Source organism: Jatropha curcas, chromosome 4, assembly GCF_041381405.1.
Source record: "Jatropha curcas cultivar XTBG-Jc1 chromosome 4, XTBG_Jcur_1.0, whole genome shotgun sequence".
NCBI lineage: Eukaryota > Viridiplantae > Streptophyta > Magnoliopsida > Malpighiales > Euphorbiaceae > Jatropha > Jatropha curcas.
The window spans coordinates 10,869,272-10,895,039 of record NC_143154.1 but is presented as its reverse complement, the minus strand read 5'-3'; the positions used below and the strand labels follow the sequence as shown (position 1 = coordinate 10,895,039).

At 34.9% G+C, this 25,768-nt stretch overlaps 2 protein-coding genes across 3 annotated transcripts; one reads left to right on the top strand and one right to left on the bottom strand.

Moving 5' to 3' along the window:
* LOC105634462 (Protein kinase superfamily protein) lies at positions 1 to 22,013 on the top strand. Of its 2 annotated transcripts, XM_012217324.3 has the most exons (17): positions 1 to 373; positions 2,216 to 2,614; positions 10,647 to 10,850; positions 11,802 to 11,990; positions 12,163 to 12,422; positions 12,543 to 12,662; positions 12,854 to 12,943; positions 15,172 to 15,267; positions 15,810 to 15,902; positions 16,830 to 16,947; positions 18,882 to 19,182; positions 19,671 to 19,794; positions 19,890 to 19,909; positions 20,249 to 20,405; positions 21,061 to 21,349; positions 21,448 to 21,520; positions 21,744 to 22,013. In XM_012217324.3, the coding sequence occupies exons 2-17, from the start codon at positions 2,366 to 2,368 to the stop codon at positions 21,824 to 21,826; spliced, it is 2,466 nt and encodes an 821-aa protein (XP_012072714.1). In that variant the 5' UTR covers positions 1 to 373; positions 2,216 to 2,365; the 3' UTR covers positions 21,827 to 22,013. The 2 variants fall into 2 exon arrangements, with proteins under 2 accessions (XP_012072714.1, XP_012072715.1); XM_012217325.4 differs by lacking the exon at positions 12,854 to 12,943.
* Positions 22,004 to 24,456, bottom strand: MAX2 (RNI-like superfamily protein). The gene has a single exon (XM_012217326.4). It carries the CDS (start codon positions 24,287 to 24,289, stop codon positions 22,220 to 22,222), a length of 2,070 nt encoding a protein of 689 aa, XP_012072716.1. The 5' UTR covers positions 24,290 to 24,456; the 3' UTR covers positions 22,004 to 22,219.
* Positions 24,457 to 25,768: the final 1,312 nt, after the last annotated feature.

Genomic DNA, 25,768 nt, shown 5'->3' with positions numbered 1-25,768 from the left:
TAAGCTGTGTTCATATCATCACGCAGTAAGTCAAGCCAACTCCTCTTCTCCACACCGACACCTCCATAGCCAGCTTCGCTTCTCCACACTGCATATCCTTCTTTTTTGTATATCTCAATTCAACAGTACTTCCTTCTGATTTGCCAAATCCTTAGGAATCAATCATATTTTGATGAAATAAGAATGAAATTTCCTTCTCCATCAGCCGGGTTATTCAGGACTCCATGGAAGTTCCAAATTTTGGAAGGGAAAAAAAGCAAGAAATTGGGAAGATGTGGAGGAGTGTAAAGAGCTGAAATTTTGAAGAGTAAGAAGCGAAAAGGAAGTCTTTGAAGGAGAGAAAAAGCAATTACTTTTAATTCTGTGAATTCAGGTTCATAATTTCTGAATCCCTATTTAACTTTATGCTTCTTTTCTTTTTCTTTCTTTTTCCATGTTTGATTTGATAAGAAGTCGGAAACAAAGTCTTTGAGAAACTGTCAGCATACTCAGCTGACGGCCGTTTCATCTTTACTTTGTGTTAGTCTCGGCTTGATTTGGCCGTACCCGTAGAATCGTCACGGCGATGGACGATTCTCCTCCGTGTTCAAATTCTGGTTAGTTGTTAAAATCCGGATCCTGCATTGAATCGATGGTGGTTTTGTAGGATCAGATCATAGGATCAGATCGGGAACCGTCTACGAATTGTAAATAAAACATTAAAGATACTAAAAATTTACTAACATAAACCTTTAATTTCAAAGAGTGCCTATAATCTACATTAGTCTATTAAACAATATAGATGTGTATTACAATATAAAATTTCATAATTCAAACTCTGTTTTCAAAATTTTGTATTACAACATAACACTTTGTCCATCATCAATATAATCAGCTTCATCAACATTATCAGTGTTTGTAAATAAAACACTTAAGAAGTTTCTAAATATTCATCATGTTTTCTTTGTTCTTCAGAATATGTTTGTTAGAAGTTTTGAAAATGGATCACATAGGTGGATAATTACATTTTATAAGGAAATATATATATATTTTTTTGTCTATTTAATTTTTCAATGAAATTGTTTAATGCCCTATATATTTGGTTTTAGTTCTTTATAATAATTAGATATTAAACCATTAGTAAAATGACTTTTAAAAAAAAAAAAAAAAAGTGTTTGGCAAATTTGATACAATCCTACTTCTCCTGAATAGATGTTGTATGATGCAACATTCTGAACCAATCTTATGATCCTTCTACCTCAGGAAGGATTCTCATGAAATCTTTATCATTTGGCCATACTTGGACTGCAGGACCATGTGGAGATTGCTATTTTAATAACTATAGGACTAAGGCAAAAAAATATCATACTGGTACCCACCCAAACTGTTATGCTTGGCTGATGCATAACATATTAACTGATGTTAAAACCATGGTTTGAAGTTCCTATGCATTGATTGGCTAGTTTGTTCGTCATGGTATACGGAATTGGGGGTTCAAAGCCTAACATCCCCTCTCCTCTTTCTTTAAAAAAAAAGCCCCATGTAGAAAAATTGCTAACTCCTGGGCAATTGTATTGTGTCGTTGTTGTTTACTAAGTATGAAAATGTACAAAAATATGCAGGGTCCTAAATCTGAATTTGAGCAGTGTCATAATTAAGTGTAAGTGTAACTGAAACAAATAATTGGTCTATTGAGATCACGTGTCCATTCTTTATTGTATTGGTGAATACTGATATTAAATAAAACCAAGAGAATGTCCATTATGGTGCTCGTTGATTTTGGGTTCTCTTTTCCTTTTAAAAGCCGCCAATTTCATGTAAAGTTATGGAACTTCAAATTACTGCTCTTCTTCAAACCTATGGCAAAACACTTTTGTGCCTTAATGGCATTCCCTTAAAATGACTATGTTTGCTGATATTGGAATCTTCTGGAGAGAGGATTATACCCTTTTCAGTACCTCACAATCACAATAGTCAAACACCTGTTTAACCCTGAGATTGGATCTTAAAATAGAACATATTCCTTTTTGGATTGCATTTATTGAGAGAATTAAGCCATTTGCTTCTTGAGGTTCTTGTCTGATACGTGTTCAGTGATATTGCACGTATGGTTTGCTACAAACTTGAAGTTGTCTTGATTTGCATTTTATTCTGTCTATTTAGTCTCCTTTCCTGAAAGCTTGATGTGCCTTTGCACATTCTCTCTCTAATTTGATGTAGGTTCTTGGTTTTGCAGGTCAGATGGGCTCCAGCATAGACGTGTTGGAAGCAAAGAGGTTTCTAGCATGCTGTTTAGTTGTCTAAGAATTATTTCTATATTGAGAAAATCTTTTATGGGGTAAGGACTGGGGGCCGAAATGGTTTTACCTCTAAATGTTTTAAGAACATGGAAGAGATGCGAGATGATGTGGGGCCAACAGAACAAGGGCCTTCTAATGCTGTGTGGTGGGGTTCTGATTTTATGGAGAAATTTGAATCTGTATCTTTGCTTGCACAAGAAGATAGTTTGAGTAATAAGGGATCACCTAGAAATTATGAGGATGATGGTTTGTCTTCACAGACTGCATCCCAAATTCTTTGGAGCACCGGGATCCTTTCTGAACGAATTCCAAATGGTTTCTACTCTGTCATACCGGTGAGGATAAAAAAATGCTGTTTTATTGATATTGAGTATAATTTTCTTTTGGAATGCTAGTTTTCTGAGGGATTTTTAATTGACATAGCTATGAAGGAAGAAAATGAGTTCAATTATCTGTTTCTTACAGTGATGTTCAATAATTATTGCTTTGATGGATTTCATTTTTGCAATTTTTTTAGTCATTGTCTTTTATATTTGCATGAAAAATATGTTATGATTGTACTTGTTCCCTTTTTTATTTGTTATCATGAAAGTTTGACCGTTTGAGTTTTACATTTCAAACATTTTTATTTTGTTTTCCTCAATGGACCAACTAGAAACTCTGAACTCATTGATAGTTATTGTTTTTTGGTAAAAAGTGGCACAATTTGGACTAGGCTGAGCTTCCTAGAATAAAATATATGTAGAATTTTACTTCAGATGCTCAATTAGTTTTGCAAGTATGCTGTATTTTTCTCCTCTTACAGACCAATAAAGGATAAAGGTTTAAAGATCTGATTGGCATGGGACTTGTGGTTTAGTCAAACTTTGAGTGATTATGAACATCACGGTTTTGTGGAAAGTCAAGGTTACCAATTTTATTTATGATTTTCTGAACTGAAGCTACCAGAAACTCCAGCATGAAATTTGTGGATAATTCTTGCTTTTTTGTTAAGAACTAATGTATAAAGTGGACTATGTTGGCTTTTTAGAATAAGACTACTTTAGAGTTACAATTCAGATGCTCAATTGAGTTTTCCTAGTATGCTGTATTTTCCCATTTATGGAATACAAAAAGTAAAAGGCTTAAACTACTGATTTGGCAGTGAAGTTGTAGTTAGTCAAACTTTAGATGAATACGAAAATTACTGAGTAGTGGAAGATCAAAATCCCCATTTTTCAACACTTTTCAAATTGATCATCACTGAATAAAATTTTCATGTAGTATATACTTTATTGAATTGAAATTCAGTTTGTGATAAAAGGATTATATATCCTGGCTTTTGATAAGGCATCAGGGACAGTGTGGGGATTTATCTTGAGCCATAATTTGGATTTAGATCTTATGGCTAGGTTATGTGTGTATTCACAAGGTTTTTTAATTTTTTGGGGAAGGAGGGGGTGGACAGTTTCAATCTCTTCTTACTTGGATAACTTGCTTTTTTGACAAGTTGGGGAATTACAGTAAAGGAACTTCTCAAAGAAGAGACTTTCCCTCCAGCCATTTTTTGGGCATTACAGAGGAAGAGTAGAAGAGTCTTTGAGATGGAAAGAGGGACCTTTGTCACTCTTTAGAGAGAGAGAGAGTTACATCCTTGTGGGGGGAAGGCTCTTTTGTGCTTCTCAATATACAAACTGGTTGTTGACAAAGTAACTTCTGATTCTTGGTCAACATTTTTATTTAATTACAAAAATTTTATAGTGCTATCAGACTTAAGTAATAGGAAGAAGATTAGTCATAAAATAATGGAATTGGAGAACATACTATATCTAGCAAGGTGGAACATAGTTGATAGTTGCCCTATTTACAAAGAAAAAAAAAACTAGCTCAATAGGTGTCCTTCATGGGCATTTTTGAAGTTGTTGGTGACTGTTTTCAATATTTGAACTGCACCTTTGTTGTTGCAAACCTAAAAATTTTGTCATTGCATCATACAATGGCCTCTAAGTTGCTGATTGGAAAGATAGAGGATATAGTTCTTCATAAATCCTTTTTTAATATGAAATTTACATCAAAGGAGCTCATTTGAAGCATGTCTATGGTCTAACCAAAAAATCTGACTACATTTCAAAATATGTGAAAGCTTATTTTATCTATGGAGATAAGAGATTTAGTCCTCAATTTCACCCTTTTTCCCCTCAAACATGAATTCAGGACTACAACACTTAATGCCCATGGATAAAATAAACTTAAACATATTTATATACAAAAATTATAATGAAAAATATATTTTTTAAAGTTTGAGTAGGGAAGCAACCAAATCCCATTTGGCTTGAGGTAGGGTGAATGAAATTGGGCTTGTTGGATGGGGTGAAATTCCTACTCTATTTAGGAGCATATGCATAGATCAACATGAAGTATCCTTCCCATTGATCAGAATGCCTTTTCTTATTGACTCATAGATTATGGTATGATTCCCTTTTAACTTTGCCTAATATTGGTGATTGAAGCATGATAAATCGTGTAAATCTTCAGTATTTGTTCTCTTGGAAAATTATGCACGAAGATATCCAAAAAAAATTAATTGGGTTTTGTGTAATTGTGATATCATGCAATGACCATCTTTTATCTTGTCACAAGGTGAAAAGTTTATCTGATACTCCTTCTGGAGGTGCTCAGGCTGGCCTACTTCTTGAGTGGCAGATACAATTTTATTTTATTTCTCTCTCGTGAAATTACAATGGAAAAAGTGCACTTTACATACTTGTATATGTATGCATGAATCCATCTTTACATGTTTAGAATCTGTAACCTTATGCTATTAAGTGCTTATATTTTGTCGTCAACTCCTATGTCGTAATGTGACAAAAGCATGCTTGTATCCTTGTAGTTTTTTAAGTCCTTAATTGGGGTAGCTTAGATAATGTTTTCTGCTTTGCCTTGGAGAAACCTTGAGGTCATTTTTTTCTATCTTGAGAGGATATGATGCAGGAGTTCTTCCCCTGCATCAGGATATCTTATGATTCTTGTCTCTGCTGTATCTCTTTTCATTCTTCAATAGAACTTCATCCTTTCTTATTAAGAAAGGGGGATGGGAGGATCCTTGTCCTATTAGGATTAGTCATTCAAAATTGGAGAATTGTTAGAAGTTCACAATTTCTAAATATCAATATTTCATTCTTTCAGAAAAAGGACAGAAAAAAATTTCATAATAAGCTTTAGATTTCTAAATAAGTAGTAGATACAGAAAGTGAATGTGTAGGAATTTAGGGTTTGGATAGATCCAATAGAAAGATGATTTAAGGGATTGTTTCAGAGAAGCAAAGGTAACGCAGGGGAAGAATTTAGGGCAAATTAACTCTCAACAATTAGGGCTAGAATAGGATGATTTTGGTTGGAACATAACATATCGGTTTCAAAGGAACCCTTAGAATTAAAATTCTGAATTCATAGATAAAAAAAACCATCCCTAAAATTAATTGTTGCTGTTCTATTTATATCAGTTAGGACAAATCCTAATTCTACAGTGAAAAGTATTCCTATTTAGTTTAGAGTCCTAGACTGAATAGTATTCCTATTTAGCTAAATCCTAAGTAAAACTGAAAAATTATTCCTAATTAATTAACATTCTTTAATTTGATTAAGAATTCTAAATAAAGAAGGAAACTAAAAGAAAACTTCTGAACTAGTCTTGGATGCTCCTGCATCAAAAGGGGAGGGTTTTTGTTTGTTCATACTGTTGCAAGGAAGACTTGAAATGTTGTAACTATGGAAAAAGAAAAAGGAGAAGGTAATTCAAGCGCACATCTATTCTCTTATAAATATTTAAATCAACTTTCCATAATATATTACTCAAAAGCCTAAGAAATTAGTTAGGTTATGAAGAAAATTATGTATAAGTATTAGAATTCCTCTATCGGAAAGAAATTCCTATCTATGATGAATTCTCTTACCAAAATATCCCTCTTCTTTGTCTAGGATAATAGAATTGACACCAGGTTTCCAAAATTGGGTGTCTTCTTTTTGGCCATCCATGTATGTACAAGCAAATTTACCTTTTCAAAGAACTCAACTCTGCAAGTTCAAGACTTTCGGGTCTTCTCTATCAGGTTTGATGCTTATCCTCTGAGAAGAATGACTTTAAATGATCCTGAAGCTGATTAGTTTCTCTCCTATTGAGAAGAAGTTGACTATATTAACAATATAAATAATAAATTTAGATTCATTTAAGTTTAAGAAAGGAATAAATCTCCCTTAATGGTGTCACCTCCACACACTTCAAAAGAAAGAAACCTGCAGCCTTATTGAGTTTGATTTGTTTCGAGTCTATTGCAAAAGATAATTTTCCTCGACATCAATGCGTGAAAGAATGCATTCTTACCCTCAGTTTTGGTATCAATGAATTCTTTGCTGGAGTCGGTTGATACACATCTTTCATTAAGTTTGAGGCTCGGTTTATCCACCTATCTAATTTTTTTTTTTTCCGTCCTGTAAACCATGCATGAGAATTGCAATCTTCAGTAATTACTTTGTAACAAATTGCCACAATGACCCACAGTACACTTTTGACTTTTCAAAGCGAATTCATGCTGGCAAGGTACAAATCCTTCACCAATCATATGACTAGACAATATGCTAGATCATTGTCACTGCAGGTTCCAACCTTTTCATCATCACTATCTTTGGCTTCTGAAACAGTTGTCTTTTTTACTTTGTTGTCCTATGGAGTTCTTTTTGACCTTTCTCAATAAGTTCCTTTTCTTATAAATAATAATTATAAAAAGCTTCTATTTGAGCAGTTTTAGGAGCAATTGCTAAAACCTTTTCAAGTATCGCAATCATAGATATTGTTCGATTTTAACTTGAATTAGTAATTTTGAACCAATTGATTGAGAGAATGTGTAATTGGAGAAGCAGGGCCATGAAAAAGTTTATTCTTGCTCTTCATTCACTTTGCATTCGCACTTACTCTTTCATTTCTTGTGGGAAAAAAATTTAAAACCTTGTCAATTATGACAATGATAGCTATTGTTGGATTATAACTTGAATTAGTGCTTTTGAGCCAATTAGTACTTGGATTTTAACTCTTTCATTTCTGTATTCATCTTGTATCCTTGCTTAATTCTTTCATTTTTTGTATTACTTTCTATTGGAACTTAGAGCAGCAAATTCTTCTTCTTAATCTTTTCTTCTATAAGGTCATGCACTTGCATTGCATCAATCATGCTGTAAAGTTTTCTTCAATCAAGATTAAGAAAACAAAACTGAGTTTGTACCCACTTGACTTGACTTGACTTGATGGGAGAACATGGCATCATTGCAAGGTTTAGAAAAATTGTTTGAGCAGAAATAGGAACTGATTCTGAAGATAATATCATCAAATCAAGGTAATTTAGCAGGTTCTTTCCATGGACAGCAGCTGAAATCTTCTCTCTATTGTCCTTGATCTCCACTATGGTGGTTTCCACTATTTGTACTCATTATTAGAATTGAGAAATTTTATTTTCTGTATATTTCATCGAGTGACACAAGTTTATATGCAAGTAATTCCTAGACTATTTAGGAATATAAATACTAGATTATTTAGGAAGATCCCTAAGATCATGCTATATTCATAATTTATATTGACTCTCCTTAACATTCCCCATCAAGTTAGAGCATAAATTTTAATCATGCCCAACTTGTTACAAATATAGTCAACACGAGCCCCATTCAAAGCTTTTGTGAAAATATCACTCAACTGGTCTCCAGTTTTAACATGACCTCGGGTAAGCTTTTCTTGAATTTTTATCATGAGAGAAATGACAAATCAATCTCAATATGCTTGGTGCATTCATGAAATACTGGGTTAGAAGTAATATGAAGTGCAACTTGATTATTACACCATATTTAGCTGGTAATGAAGACTTAAGACCAACTTCATTTAATAGTTGATATGCTCCTACTATCTCACGCAGATTATGCCGTGGCTTTATATTCATTCTGCACTGGTTGGATTTAGAAACAACATTTTGTTTCTTGCTTCTCCATGAGATCAAATTCCCTCCAACAAGGATACAATATAAGTTGTAGGTATTCTATCAACCTTAGATCTTGCCCGATCTACATCTGGATAACACTCAATGGTAGAATGTAATACACCTCGCCCTGGAGCTCCCTTTAAATAACATAAGATCTGTTTTAGGGGCTGCCCAATGATTGAAGTAGAGATGAATTGACTTACAACACTTACTGATAAGTTACTATAAGATAGTTCAATTTACCAACCAGTCTTCTGTACTTCTCAAGAGCTTCATACAGTTCACCATCCTCTTTTTTGAGTTCCAAATTGGGTGCCATGGGTGTACTACATGGATTAGCACCTAATTTTCCTGTTTCTATCAACTATTCATGGACATATTTTCTTTTGGATAGAAAGAATACCTTCTTGCACCTTACTACCTCAATACCTAAGAAATACTTCAACAAACCCAAATCTTTTGTCTGAAATGAGGTGTGAATAAAAGATTTTAGAGATACTATGTTTGTGGTGTGAAGACCACTCGTATGGAACCTGGCGACTGGATTTAGGGGAGGAGCGGATCCAAAGTTGGAGGACCTCTTCAAGTGGATGAAGACAAGAAAGTCACCCTATAATGGTGACATATACTGACAGTGCCCTCTCTCACTGGAAAGCCTGGAAAAGAAATTTGCAGAACACACAAAAGAAATTTTTTGGCACTCAGAAGGCTCTGATACCATGTTATGAGAATTGAGAAAAAATTGTATTTTCTTTATATTTCATCAAGTGACAAATTTATACACAAGTAATTCCTAGACTATTTAGGAATATAAATCCTAGACTATTTGGGAAGATCCCTAAGATCATGCTATGTACATAATTTATGTTGACTTTCCTTAACAGAACTTTATCCATAAAATTTGTGATGTTGCTCTTGGTAGCTTCGCAATCTTGACAAAAAATGAGATTCTTCTGATTAATTTTCAGGCTTGACTTGACAAAAATGTGGCAGAAGAAATATTTGTGGCAGTCCTACATTCTCCTTCGTGGACTGACAATAAAAGGGCTTAGAGAGAAGATGAATGAAGCAAGGACATTGCCCTCTTTCAATCAGTTAATGTGTTGGAAAAACTTAAATTTGCTTTACTCTTATAGCAGACTGATGCAGTACTGGTTCAGATATTTGCTGAGTAGTGCCTGTATGATGGAAAAAACTTGAATAGTTGTTAGATATTGGGGTTTATGGTTAAGGTAGAAGGTAGAGGTAGAGTTCAGGAATCAATTAGAGATTAAGTTAATTTGAAGGTGGTCATAAAGAAGGGCTGGAACTTAAAGGAAGTTACATTTTTTATGGGAAGCAGCTTAAAACTGGAGATGTTTTATCATTGCAAATAGAGTAGGAGGATATTTAGGAATAAGGGATTATGTTGTTAAGAAAGGATAAATCGAAGGACTAGTTAGAGCAAGCAAAACAAGATATTGTGCCTCTTCACATGCTACATGCTATGAAGAATTCTGAAACACTCTAGCTCTAGAATGAGGAGGCGAAGAATATATAATTACTACAACAATTCTCTCACAAGAATTATCAAATTGTGTTATTTGAAGGCCTGACAACTTCTCTAGGTTATGTAATAAGATTCTTCCTTCTCTTGTTAGGATTAGCAATCCTGAACAAGATAGTTATTAATTAACTCTAAATCCTTAATAATATTTCCTTATTAAGTATTCCTGAACAAAGAAATCTAAAACTACCGAGGACAATTTCATTTTACCAAAATTCCTCTTTTCTTGGTTTAGAATCAATGACTTTGTCCTAGGTTTCTGCATCTTTAATCTCATTTGTAGCCGCTAGGTCTGTCATTGAAGAGCTAATCTAATTCTAAAGATAACCAACTTAAAGGTCCTCGTATAGAAGTACTGCTACTTATAAGATGAATTTTTTTAGAAGAGTGCTTAGGCACTCTAAAAGCTCAAAGCTCTATAGGAAAGTGCTTTTTTCTATATTTACTACCATGACTTGGATGAATTTTGAACCCGGATTAAACTATATACTTGATAGGAAGCAGAATCATTTTGTATCATAGAATGTGCAGAATTGTCTCTATGTAACTACCTTGACTTTATGAATTTTGTGATTAAACTACTTTCTACTGTGCTATTTGCTCTATTTCTTATTTTCAAAAATCATGTCTTACTATGTGGTTGGGATATCCTTACCTTACTTTGTTGAGAAATACAATAGATCTAATATTGTCTCATTTATTTGTTGCCCTAAATAATATACTGAATTCAAAGAGGCTCATCACTTTAAAGTGTTTTGGTTTGATGATACAGTTGACTTGATTCATTTAATCATTAGGTAATTGGTATATGGTTGTGGACAGGATAAAAGGCTAAAGGAGCTCTTTGATTGTATTCCAACATTGGATGAGCTCCATGCCTTGGATGGCGAGGGTTTCAAGGCTGACATCATTTGTGTAGATACAAAGAAAGATAAGAAATTATCTATGCTGAAGCAATTGATTGTGGCATTGGTGAAAGGATTGAACTCAAATCCTGCTGCAATGATAAAAAAGATTGCAGGATTGGTGAGAACTTTGTAACCTTTGTTCCATTACAGGGATATCTCATTGGAAATTCATTCAGCTACTTATTTAATATTCTTGTATTTCCAACTATTGCTTGATTTTACTATATTGCAATGATAAAAAAGATTGTAGGATTGGTGAGAACTTTGTAACCTTTGTTCCATTACGGGGGTATCTCATTGGAAATTCATTCAGCTGCTTATTTAATATTCTTGTATTTGCAACTATTGCTTGATTTTACTATATATTTTGATCATGATGAAAAAATTCTATATCATTAATTTTCAGGAATTTTGCTTTAGGTGTCCTTTGTAAATAGAATATCTTTTTCCTAAGGTGGAAAAAATGGACCGAGGAAGTGTTCACTTTTAAAAGATTTCTAGTTTTCCGGATAATTTTGTAGGATTACAGGGGTGTCAAAATTTTAATATTCTTGTATTTCCAAGTTGAATGGACCTTAAACGTGCTTTCTAGTTTTCTATTTTAAACTATAAAGAAAACCTGGAAAAACTATTAAATGCAGTCTTACAAAATCTCTTTAAGATATGAAACACGAAAAACAAGAACGATTCTCCATTTTCTTGGAGGATTTTCTGGAAAAATAAACTAGCTCCTGTTTCTCGTAAAACTATAATATTTTATATGCCAAAAATCCTCTAGATGATATGTTCATGCTTGTGGTTTGATGCATTCTCAAAACACATACTATTTTGAGCTCGTGCTGGAATAAAAAGTGATTTTCTTCTCTGTCAAGTGTAGTTACACACATTGAGAAGGAAAAAGATATTTAGTAAGCTGTCATTTTTTAGCAAATGATTCAATTACAATATAATAGAAAGTGCAATTATCTACTCAACATTTTTTTTTTTCCAATCTTGCTAAGAAGAATTAAATTTCTTTTGTTAGAAAAATGTTTTCCTTGTAATTTTTTCCCTGCTTTCTCTTGAACAGGTATCTGATTTTTATAAAAGGCCAAATGTGGAAAGTCCAGCAAAAGCTGCACTGGAGGAAACCTCCCACATGTTTGAAAACCGAGGTGTTCAGTTACTTGGGCAAATAAAGCATGGGTCTTGCCGTCCTCGAGCAATCTTGTTTAAAGTTTTGGCAGACACTGTAGGTCTTGAAAGCAGGCTCATGGTGGTAAGCTTTTAGCTTCACTTGACGTGTTAAAACATTCTACATTGCACCTTTTCTTTTCCAACTCTCATGACAGTCAGTATATTGGAAGAATTTGTCCCAAGATACAATTTAAGAATACATCTCATTTGATATCTGATAATCCCTTCTTACAGTCTGTGTCTCTCTCCAATAGGGTTTACCAAATGAAGGAACTGTTGAATATGCAGACTCATACAAGCACATGTCTGTGTTAGTTGTTCTGAATTCTGTGGAATTACTGGTTGATCTTATGCGGTTTCCCGGTCAGTTAATACCCCGGTCAACCAGGGCAATTTTTATGACTCATATTTCAGCAGCAGGGGAGAGTGATTCTGCAGAAAATGATTCTTGTGATTCACCACTGGAACCAAACAGTCCTTTATATGGCTTTTCAGAGAGGGTGGATCCTGACAGGTTAGCAAATGGCATTGACTTATATTTTTAAACCTATGTGACATGAGTTCATTTGTTAATGAGTTTTTGTACTAAGTTTTATTATTCTTTCAATTTGTTTTTATTTTTCTTTTTGTTCAGTGCTGAAAAAGATGAGAGCCTGCAGTTCCATCGGAAGTTAGAGGCAGCTGCAAATGTGTCAGGACCTTCATTGCTAAATATGATGTTGCGATCTGCTACATCTATTGACCGGAAATTGAGGTAATAATTCATTTCATTTCTTTAGACATTCTTTGTAGCTAGGATGCTTTTGCATTGATAGTTTTTAACCCGTCTCTTTCTTTCAACTATTTTGCTATTCAACTTCTAACGTAATCTGGGATGTTTGTGATCGGACATTTCTCCTGCCATTCCCTTTCTGTGTTTCCCTCTCCATTCTTCTGTCCTCCCAGCTTATCACATAGTGAGCCCAATATTGCAACAACCTTTTGGCGACGTAGCCGGAAAAAGGTCATTGCTGAACAGCGGACTGCTAGTTCAAGGTTTCTTTTGATCCCTTTGTGTTGGATTTAAAAGTTTGTTATGCTTGGGATAGTAATCTTCTCGTTCCTGATTGTCTCTCCATCCACGTATGCATCTTAACTAGTGTACACGATTTTACTTGTTAGCTATTAGTGCTGACAAGACATTATCTGTTTACCAGCATTTAAGCATGTATTTAGGCGGGCTCAGATAAAAAACAGGTTGAATGTCAAAAATTAGGATGTGATGAGTTGATCTGTGTAATCAAAAATGATAGAATATAACCTATTCAATTAATCTGATTTGTTTGTTATTATATGGTACGTGACTCATTATTGATCTGTTAAGAATAATTTAATATATATTATGAAAGTAATTTTGTAAAATAACAAGATATGTTCAGATAAGTATTTTGTTACTTGGAATGTTGTAGGTGATGGATTGATGTTATATTTTTATTTTAAACTATGTTATTCGTACCTTTATGTTTTAATATATTAAACTAAGCAGGTTAATGACTTCAAATCAAATATAACAAAGGTATTTTATATCATATTGTGTTGATATTCGTCCTAGCTCTGTATTTAAACGGGTTAAGTAGGTTGCTTCCAGGGTCTTACATATTCTATTGCTCAATATGTAAGGGAATTTTTTGGGGCAATATGACACTGAGTGATACTCTATGGGTTTTTCAAGAATTCCAATGAAACATAACTGAAAAGGCCATAACAGCTAACACCAACTGTGATACACTGGTAGTGTCTCACAAAAATAGTAGTGGCCTCAATGGCCTAGGTGAAGAAGAAGAAGAAGAAGAGGGGGATTCCTGCACTAGATCTGTTGTTTTTTTCTTATCTCTTTTCCTTTTCTTTAACAATTTAAAACTTAAAGAAGACAGTTTTGGGAGGTTGGCGCCAGCAGAAGATGGAGATGGGAAAATGAAATATGCTTTTCTTCTGTCTCTCTCTCTCTCTCTAATGGGTAAATTTATTTACCTTTTGAAGTCCTAATCATAAAATAGGCTGGACTTTTATTTTTTAAAGCCAATACTTTGTGGTTTCCATTTTGGTATGTGGTTGAATTGCCTCTTTCAAAACAACAACTAAGCCTTAATCGCAGACTAGTTGGGGTCGGCTCTTTGAATCTTTCTGTTTTTTTTTCATATCTACTCAATTCAATTAAGCAATTAAGCAAAGTACAACATTGGGTAAATTTTTTAATACTTTTTGTAGAAAAGTTTTGGAAAAGAAAAAGTTTTCTTTTTAACTCATTTGCTATATTTGTAAATAAACAAAACAAGACATGCAACAAAAACTAAGCCTTAAACTAGTTAGAGCTGCAGTATGAATTTTTTGTTTCCATTCATATCTAAATCCTCACTATATCCAAATATGGTATATCTTTTCATGTGGTTCTAGGTCTACCTCTTTTTTCACTATCGAAGTATCCATTTACAGACCGAGTCTACATGACCTTACCATCTTAGATATCCTTTTCTCATTTTGTCTCTAACTTCTGCTACTTGCAGCTTCTGTCTTAAGGAGGGACAGTCCAAAAAAAAAAAAAAAAAAAATCCACACATTTGTATTGTAATTTAGGGTTTTTTTGGAGAGAGAGAGAGGGGAGGAGGGAGGCTCCCCCTCTAAGTGTAAATTGAATAACAAAGCATTTCAAGCATGAATTTCATAAAATCAAAATAGGCCTAGCCTATGGTAACAAAGCATTTCAAGCATGAATTTCATAAAATCAAAATAGGCCTAGCCTATGGTAAAAAAGAAAAATCACTAAACCTTCAAGATGTTCAACTCCCAAATTCATCTTAATCCTCTTAAATATTTGAATTCCCAAAGAAACTTAAAAGAATTGTTTGCTAAACATAAAGATTCAGATGAGAAATAAAGACTCCTAATTTACTAATATAAACGTGAAAAGTAATTGATAGTTTTGTTGTTTGTGTCCCCCTCCCCTAATTGCAAGAAATTTATGGCTTGGATGCCCTTACAAAGTGGCTGAGAGTGCTTTCCTTTGCAGTCAGTCTCTGCATTAGGCTGTTTGCTTATCCTCTTTGGGGTACTTGAAAAAAGAAAAGGTGTAATGTTTGCATATTTACAGGATTTAGTCAAAATGTTGTTAAGACACTACTAAATGATTTGTTCTTGGTCTTGGATTAGGTACACTGCACTTTAAATATTAATTAATCTTTTTTGTTTCATTTGGTTTTAATCTTTCATTAAGCTTGGTTTTGCAGTCCAGAGCATCCTTCTTTGCGAGCACGTGGACGCTCCATGTTAAGTGGTGATAGGCATTTAATCAGAGGTTATGGTGATGATGAAGTTGCATCAAGGTTGTTTCCTATTTGATCTTATTACTGAAATATATGTAAGCAACATTAGCCTATTTCTAGATATGTAAATGTGCAGGACAATTATTTTCAACCTCTCATTATATTTGGTTTGTCTGTGCAAATGTTTTTTCTTGGTAACGTGGAGCTAATTAAGTTAATGCTGAGATATGCAACAAACATTTTTGAACTGTGCTTTTTATGTTAAAAAGTCCTTCCACGGTTGTATTATTATGTGTCTTTTCTCTTTTCCAAGTGAATAACATCTTGAACAGTATGATGTGTTATTTTTGAAGTTGCAACACACCTGTATATCTTATATCATTCGTAATTGAGGAGAGAAAATAATAGAGTATGGGAAAATTGGATGATTGAAAGTGACTGGTGGTTGTGTTGTCTGCCCTCTTGTATACTCTCAATATACACTAGTGACCCATATGCTAGTGTTTTGTTTTTCCAATAGCATAAAATTATTGATAAGTTGTCTTTTACCCATGCAAATTTTTTCTTCTTCTTTCACTTAAAGAACTGCTGAATTTTTGTAGCTACAAGTCAGAAGGTGCATCAACATCAGAACTTCGTAGAATAAGAAGAAGAAGCATTAGCATGACCCCAGAGATTGGTGATGATATCGTAAGGTTGATGCTTGTTCCATAATGAATGGTGCAGACCTTGCATTTTGTATTCCCTATTTGAAACTAAAGTATTATTGTTTCATATTGTCCTTGTTCTTCCAATGTCGTTTATTTTGTGCAACTGGGGAATGATGCCTCTTTGTTGTATAAGTTGGTTCACATCTCATTACGGATTGGCTTAGGAAATTTGTGGACATCTATTTTTCGTCATACATTTTTTACTTGTCAAACAATTTGCGATTTGCACTAAATTCATATAATCTTAATGAATTTGACATTTCAAGCCTGCAATAGACCAAGTTTTCATTTTACCTCTAATTAGTTTAAACATTAACTATTAGGGGAAGGATCACGACTTTTTTTTTTTTTTTATCTTATTCTTTTTATGAAAGGATTAGTGTGGATTTAGTTATGGATAGAGCAGAATAGAGACAAAAGATTTCTATAGCCTACCCCAACTCATTTGGGATTAAGGCTTAATTCTTGTTGTTTTTTATGAAAGGGAAGTATGTTGGGGGAGAACTTGCATTTAGTTGTGGGAAGCTGTGGTTAGTGAAGATATGGTAATACTCATAAGTAGTACAAAATCATAAACTAGGGAAAAATCTTCATAAATTAGTAATTTGGAGCCATTATACTCCCATCTTAGTTTGGACTTCAGGTGTGACTGAATTGGGTTGTTTGAATGTTCGTCATTTCTAATATACTCTTCAATGGTAATGTGATCTTGCTGCTGTATTTTTTTCCATCATTTTCCAATAGAATTGTGAAGTATGCATTAATTTGATTAATTCACCCCCCCCCCCCCCCTCAAAAAAAAAAAAAAAAAAAAAAGGAGTGAAAAAGAAAAAAAAAAAAAAAGGAGTGAAAAAGAAAAAGGAATTTGTTATTATATATAAAGATTCTTCAAGATCACTTGAACTATTTCAGGGCTGTACGTGCAATGAATGAATCTTTGAAGCAAAATCGGCTTGTGAGGGAGCAAGGTGATAGGTCGTTTGCAAACTCTCTAGATGACAAGGACAGTGGTTCAGATCTTCAGAAAAATGTATGCTTGTCTGACCTATGCAGACAGAGAACTCTGTTATTGATGTTTTCATTGCATAAACTTCTTCTATGCTATGTGATTCATTTGGATGTTTTATAAATATCAACATTAATGCAGCAAGCTTTGTAATTCTTTAGTAAGGTTTGAATCTGTCAGGTTGCTTAGACCGCACTTTTGTCCTTGCATGGACCAAGTGTACTGACAAATTTGGTTGTTGATCATTTATATTTTGTAAGACCATGTTCACTATCATTTGCATTGTGCTTGATTATAAGCAAATAAGTGCTGAAATGAGGGAGGATAAGCACATGGCCGTCTTTGTTTTCTTGTAGCACACTTAATATATTTGTTATGCCTTTGCCTGTTTGCTAACTTGCAGTTCCTGTTTTTCTAGTTTTGAGGCTCATGGGCATCTTTTTGTTGCATTGTTAGATGAATTATTTTGAACTTTCTTTTTGGATGGATGGTTTCCCATCATTATTACTGCCATTTTCTTGATTCATTTCGAGAGCTTTGGGGCGAAGAAAGGAAGTATTTTTATAGATTTGCACTTTTTTGCTTAGGGTATTCTGTTGAGTTGAAATGCTAGAATTCTCAAGAACCATATTTGGTATGTTTGGTTGGACTAAAATATAAGAGGTTTTAAGGACCATTGTTTACTGTTCCAGTTACTCTAGGATGATATAGTGTTTGTACTGTCTTTGAGGTGTACTGCATTTCCTATCTTTTTCTTTTACCATGATTTCTTTTTCTCTTAGAAAAGATAACGAGAAGAGTTTTAGTGTGAGATGTTCTATGAAATTGGGAATCCTTTTGTTCTAATAAAGACTTTTCTTTCTTTCGTTTTTCATAATTTTTACAAGGATCTTATCCTTGAACTCTAAATTTTAAAGTGAAAAACTGGTCTACTGTGATAGTAAAGGAGTTCCGGTCTCATGTAAAGGAAAAGAATCTTCTTTTCTTATGTAATTAGGAAAGTTTATTGAAGCACTGGCTAAGCGACAAGAGTGAGTGGGTTATCGTTTTCTATGCTTGTGCTCTGAAATTCAGTTAAATAGGTTTGAAAGAAATTGCTTGATTTTCATTTGCTATTTTTCTTTTTGGTATTTTTAGGCTATGTAGCAGGGAAACAGAAATGAAATGATACAATAAGAAATGGACACGGGGAAGTGGAATATTTCAAGATGTAGGAAATGGAAACGTGGGGAAACATGTAAACATAAAAAATATTAGGACATTTTCGTAAACATTAATTTTTCAAAAAAATATTAATGGTGATGATAGAGTAGAAAGGAAAATTAAAGAAAGGGTTATTATGTTTGCTTTTGATTTGAGTGAGAGTGAGCTAAGTAGAATTAACTTGCATGAAATGAAACCCCTTTAAGACTTATTCCTGTGTTGAACGGTAGCCGGTTAGTGCTACAGCAGTTAGGATCTTAATAGACTATCTAAAAACCGAATCCACTCCGGCCGCCCCTTATTTATACAATTCCTTCTAATTGAATGCTTACTAAACGAGAGCTTGTGCACACATTTTCTTTTATATATTTTTATTTATTTATTTATTATGGGGGACGGGGATTGGGTGTAGGTTTTTAAGCGGAAGAAACAACACTTTTTTAGGGATTCTTTTTTTGTTTAAGAAATAAAAAAGACGTTTTTGCATAAGAAATATGTTTTATTTTTTCTTTTTTAAATTATGGAAATGGCCCAAAATGTGTCGCCACCCTTTTCCTAGAGTTACCTGTTGCGAAAACATATCCAAAATGTAGAAATACCTAATTTAGAGTTTCCACACATCATAGGTTCTAGGTGGTTAATATTGGTTATAGCAAATCAGATAAATTTGCATATTAGGTCTTTGCAAGACATGATTATGTGGTCATTATCCTAGCAGTCTCGGTTTTAGTTAATTGCTTTGTTTACTGTTTCAGGCATCAAATTTTGAGCTTGATGGCCATCATGAAATATCTGGTGGAAGATCTGCCTTATATACTCTGCAAAGAGACCATGTAAATTCCCAAAAGGCTATATCATTACCATCATCACCGCATCAATACAGGAGTCAGACTTCAGAGAGAAGGGGACCTTCTGGTTATATGGTAAATGATGAATTGGTTTCTACATGGAACAAAGTTCTCGAATCTCCCATGTTCCATAATAAGCCTCTATTACCTTTCCAAGAATGGAACATTGATTTCTCAGAATTGACTGTTGGAACCCGTGTTGGCATTGGTAGGCATTTTTCTTTGAAAATCTCAGCTATATATTGAGTTTGAAAATGCCTTTTTTGTAATGCTAGTTGCATTTTCGGCCTAGCTACTATAGGTTGCATAGCTCCAAAATTTGTGTTATAAATTTTTTTTTTTTTTTTTTTTTTTTTTTTTTAACATTCCTTTGAGTATACAGCTGCTTTACATTGTAGAAATGGAACTTAGAAGACCAGCATATATTTATCAGAAAGAATAGACTTCCTTGTGTGACTGGATAAGGCTTATATTTCAGTCGTTTGTGACTGGATATGGCTTACAGTTCATTCAGTTGTTACAAACCTTATAGACTGGCGGACACACACATTAACCAACTGAAATGGTTTTTAACCATGTATATAATTCAAGAAGAATATTTAAGCATTGAATTTGTTCTCTTGGAGTATACACATTTGATCTCTAAAAAAAATGTTGTATTGAGTTAGTCTTCTTGAAATTTTTTGTTGTACCTAGGGTTTTTTGGGGAAGTTTTCCGCGGTGTCTGGAATGGAACAGATGTTGCAATCAAGGTTTTTCTAGAGCAAGATCTAACTGCTGAAAACATGGAGGACTTCTGCAACGAGATATCTATTCTTAGGTCCCTTCTTGTCAAATTTGTTGATCATTTTAGTTTTATCATATAATACTTTCTCACTTTTCTCCTGTGTGGTCGTTGCATGTGTTGTCTTCCAGCCGACTTCGACATCCTAATGGTATTCCCCTTGACCTGCTATTGTTAGAGTTCCTTTTTATATCTAGTTGTCTGAGATTTTTGCTTATGACAGTCAACATGGCATGGCTTATAAATGTGATACATGATCTGACCTATCAAAATAAAAGGTCATGTGTTATCAAAATAAATAATCTAAATTATTTAGTTTTAGATTACGAGTCTCCTTGGAGATTTTTCTTTTTGTTTTTTTTGGCTTATGGAAGCTCCTTTTACGCGATACTGGTAGTATCATTGCTGCTGTTGCTGTTGTCATTATTATTATCTCTTGCTTTTTCTGCTGCTGGCTGTTGCTGAACTGAGAGATTGCTGGCTCTTGCAGTAATCTTATTTTTGGGTGCCTGCATGAAGCCTCCTCACTTGTCAATGGTTACTGAATATATGGAGATGGGGTCCTTGTATTATTTGATCCATTTGAGTGGTCAGAAGAAGAGGCTTAGTTGGAGAAGGAAGCTAAAAATGTTGCGAGATATATGCAGGTGTGTTTAACCTTTCCTAGCTTGTAAAATTATTTGAACGTTAAGCAGCTCTCTGAACTGCTTTGTGATGTTCATAATATTTACATCCAAAATTTCTGGCTGATCTAAGCTAAAAAGTTTTGCTGTGGATAAGCATCTTTTAAAGTTGCTTCAGAAAGAAATATAATTTGTGCACCTAACATCTGTTAGTGATCACATTTGCGAGGGATTAAATTTGGTTGTTAGATAACATCTTGGTTCCTTCAGGTTTTAGGTTCTTTATCATTGTTTAAATTAGTTTAACAATTGCTCTCCAGTGTCCTGTTCGCCATTCTGAAGCTTGATGAGTACAAATTTTTATAGAATTCAAAGAGAATGGATAGGTTTGTGAGTGAAGAAGAGGAAAACTTTTAGATAGCTGTGTGTGTATCATTGAATCTATTTAATCCGTGAGAAATTACTTATTCAAGACCATGAGTATTTGTGGTCAGTATGATGCATCACGAAGAATTCTTGTCAATTCAAGGAGTATTGATGAGGCAGTTTAATAATATGCAGTTTGATTAAATTGTAATGAATACTGTGAGCTGCTGCTTCTTTCTGATACATAAGCAAAGCTTTGTTTATAAGTAAGCATCATGCTGTTTACTGACTTGAACTTTCTGCTGATAACTAGGGGGTTGATGTGCATTCATCGGATGAAGATAGTTCACCGCGACCTCAAAAGTGCAAACTGCCTTGTGAACAAGCACTGGACTGTGAAGATCTGTGATTTTGGACTCTCCAGAATAATGACAGAGACGCCGATGAGAGACTCCTCTTCTGCAGGAACTCCTGAATGGATGGCTCCTGAACTTATTCGTAATGAACCCTTCACTGAGAAATGTGATATTTTCAGCCTTGGAGTGATAATGTGGGAGCTCTGCACACTAAATAGACCATGGGAAGGAGTGCCGCCGGAAAGGGTAAATACTTGCTTCCATTCATTTTTTCAGTTGTATGTTCATGAGAGATCTTGGGAAATATAACCGCTTCAAAGGTTCTTTCATTCTCTACTTTTCAGGTAGTTTATGCCGTTGCTAATGAGGGATCACGATTGGAGATTCCTGAAGGTCCACTGGGCAGGTTAATTTCAGGTATCTATCGCAACCAATGCCCCTTCAATTATATTGCATCGGATCATTTTTAATTTTTTCTAGAAAATTAAAAATTCTTCGTATTTTATTATATGCTTTGTTCTCTGTTTTTGGCATTATTAATCCACTAATTCTTGCTTTACTCAATCATCAAATTATTTAAGCGGTTTTACATGTATGATATTAGATCTAACCTAACTAACGACTTTGTTTCACGATGGAGATTGTTGGGCAGAACCCCATGAACGACCAAGCTGCGAAGAGATACTCTCCCGGTTGCTGGATTGCGAGTACACGCTCTGCTGAGTCTTTTTTTTCCCACCTTATTTTTCATGTATAGAAAACATGGTAGAGGGGTTACAATGTGTTTCGGCTAAATTGTACACTGTCTTCGATTTTCCTTATTATTGTAAGAAACATCAAATGCTTCAATTTTCATTTTTCAATGGAACCATTGTCTGTGATTCAGTGCAATGGAAAAAATTTAAAGAAATCTAGATATGGAAATTTTTAACTGTTGGAAATTTGCACACGCCATACAGTTCCTTTCTGCATGAATGAAATTCTAAAAAACAGCGTAAGCGACCAAGCACAAATCACGTCTTTCCCCAGTTTCAGTACAAACACATGTAAACAACTGCCAAAACTTCCAATGTAATATGCTTTTGGTTATCCAAAATTGTCGGAAATTTGCATATTTCAGTCAAGAATATGTCGCCTATTCAAGGCATCTTCAAACCGGCAGCAAGAATCTGCTCTCATTTCTGTACTCATGTCGTTTTCTGGTGCTGGATAGTAGTCTTCCCTAAGTTGTACATCCCTCAGGTTTGGAATTCTGAGAAGGAACATCATGAAATGCTCATGGGCTGTACCATGTATAAAGAGCTTCCTCAGTGTAAGACATTCTGCCAGCAACCCAGCTCCTGGAAGCGACAGACTCCTTTGGTTAACATCTCTGTCTTGTGGTGGCCAGTAATCAAGCTCGTTGAGACTCAAATTACCAATGCCATTTAAGAAAAACCTCTCCCACAGGCTTAAATCCATTTGCCCAGATGGGGCAGTCAACGCGAAACCTATTGTGTCACTACAATCCAGCTGCATCTTTGACAACCGATGATATTGTGCAAGGCAGCTCAATCCAAATGCATGCTGTAATGGCTTATGCCTGCCTCTGCAATCCCCTTCAACCCGTATCCGTATCTCCTCCAAACTAGGACAATCTTCGAGACCAGCCATTGGCAATGGATTTAGAAGCTCACCAACACCAATCCAAAGAGAGAGATACCTGAGTTTATCCCAGGACTTGCACCAAAATCCATCTAAATCGCTTTCCACATAACGAGCGTCAGAAGAATACTTGAGTCTTTTATTCTTGCTGGAAGACTCATCAAAGAGATTATCATTGAGGTTAAAACTATGATTAGCAGCACAAGTGCTCTCTGGCAAACCATCCCATATGCAGTCAATATGGAGTCTCTCAATTCGACTACGAATAGGCTCTAAAGCTCTCAAAATTGCTGCAGTATCCAGATTCTTACAAGCAGAGATCTTGACCTCAATCAGAGTCTTGTGAAGCAAAGAAGCCATTGTCCTTATGCCCTTCATTGTAATCTTCTTGCATCCCTCAACTTCAAATTTTGCCAGTTTATGACATCCTCTTGCAATCTCTATCAAACCCATGTCTGTCAAATCTGCTGCCTTCTTTATAGACAACGACTCCAGCCCTGAACACAATGCAATTCCGTCAAGCTGGGACTCCACAGCCATGCAAATACCATGGAATTGCTCTAGATTGAGAACTTTCAACTTGGGACACCGGGAATTAAGTGCTTCGAAAGCCACAGCACTATCTCTAACATTCTTGCAAACGCAAAGAACCAACTCTTCAAGCAATGGAAGTCCAGAGAAAAAATCAACCAACCCTACAACACTGATCCGAGCATCCTCCCCTGTATACCCTTCGTCCTCGGGATCATGCCTTGTGTTCCCCAAGGATGACGTATCGACAAGATGAAGAACCGATAATTTGGGACAATTAGCAGCAATAGCAAGCAGCGTCTCGTCTCCAATGAATCCAAGGTAACTTGGATCGAACATACAAACTACAAGGAATTTTGTGAGATTTGTACAAGCAGCAGTGATTACTCGAATTTCATGTGCCTTAAACCCGTCAGTTAATGAAACTGTAAGCAGATCTAAGCAAGTCAAGGACTTGGAAACATCGGGGTACGCCTGGAGGACAGGCGGCAGATCCTCCGTCCAGTAATAGAAATTCGACAGATCGAGACATGTAAGCATTTGACATTGCTTGAATAAAGGTACAAAGTCGGCTCCAAGATGAGACGATGACGGCCGCTGATGCCACCGTATGATCTTCACGCTGCACAATCCCGGCCACTGAAGGAGGATCTGCAAAGTTGAAGGAGATCGAGCGTACACGGTAAGGGATGTAACAAGTGGAAACGCAACGCTGAGGCGGTGAGCCAGGAGGATAGGATCCGACGGCACAGGAGAGGCTAGCAAAGAGTGACCCCACGGCGAGAGGAGAGAAAGGTCAAGGTGAGTCACGGATCTGAAACAGTTCGGAATCATGTAAAGGTCCCGAACGTTTCCCCGGAGCGTGAGGGAGGTGCGCGTGGCTCTGTCCAATGACAAGAATTTCCTGTTCACCAAAGAAAGCGAATTCCGTGTTCTGGTATCGGAGATGGAGGCGAAAATGTTTGATAAAATCACATCAGGGAGATCGTTGATGGTGGTGGCTGTGGCCATTTGACGCGCCGGCTACACCTACGATGAACTGAAGGTAAGTTCTTTCTCTATGCTGGTAATAAGTAATTTATCAGGTTAGATTTGTTTGTTAGAAGGACTTCAGAAGGATACGGAGGGCTTTCGAGAAGAAGGTATCATGCGCAGCAGTACAGGCTGGGCAGGGGGGTAGAAGGGACAAGGGGTGCTTTTAAACCGGGCCGACATCGAACCAATTGATTACCGAATCGAATCACGGTTTGATCAGTTGATACTAAAGAAAATTGACAGGAATAACAGTACAAATATGATCACATATTTAGAATTAGTATTTAAATCATCCATGCAAACTAAATTGCACGAAAATATAATCCACAATTTCTGTTATTGGGACGTTCAGGAAAATAAGTCAAATGGAAAATATTTTACTAATTAATAAAAAATTAAGTCATTTTTAAAAAGTCATTTTTGAAGAAAATAATTTCTATTTTCAGAAGAGAATATTTTTCGGACAGTACAAACTTATTATAATCTTATAAATCTATATCTTTTAATTTATTAATCATCGGTAATCACTATTTCTAGTCACCGTTCAGTATCGGACAAACCACCCGTTTATTTGCAACCATTGGCCATCACCGCCAATCATCAATAACTTTCATAATTTACCTTTTTTTTTTTTGCATTCTCATATTTAACAGTATAATTTTTAAAATACGAAATTTATATTATTATTAATATTTTATGGTCTTATGAGTTAAAAATTTTAATATTTTTAACTAATTTTTAATATTGTAACCAAACAATGAAAAATAAGTTATTTATTTTTAAAGGTAAATTATTTTTTAAAAATAAATAGGGTCTACATACATCAGTTTTTTAATAATTTAACTCTGAGTTTTTACCCTTTCAGATTACTTTTACCAAATCAAATTAATTGATTTTGGTCCGACCAATCAGATCGGTTTAAAAAACACACGAGAAAGGGAGTGGTTGAGGAATGGGGACACGGGACAGGAGGGTTTGTCGTGATCAAGATAAGGGTTTTGTTTGTAATGTATCCGCGGACCGATGTGGCGATGTAGAGAGGAGTAGAGTGTGTACGTACGTGTCGAGTGGAGGCTGTAGAATTGAGGTTGGCTCTGCATGATTGAGTAGAGAAACTGACTGCTTTCGCCTAACTTGGTTGACTGTTTTCCATTAAGATAGTCTTTTTTTTTTTTTTTTTTGGTCTTTTTAAGCAAAGGCAGCGTCAAGCATCATGATATGAATCTTTTTCTAAAGGTAAATTCTACAATGAGCGTAGGTTTTCAGGATAGATAAAGAAAAGAAATTTTTGTGGTAACCGTTAACCCCTTAGGCCACAAAAATGGTATTGTTTGAAATGATATGGGTAATAACTCCCGCCAATAATAGAATAGCAATTTTTTTGCATAATTTATTTTATGAATTAATAAGTGCAATTGAAAAAATTTCGCTTTTGAATACATAATATTTGCTAAA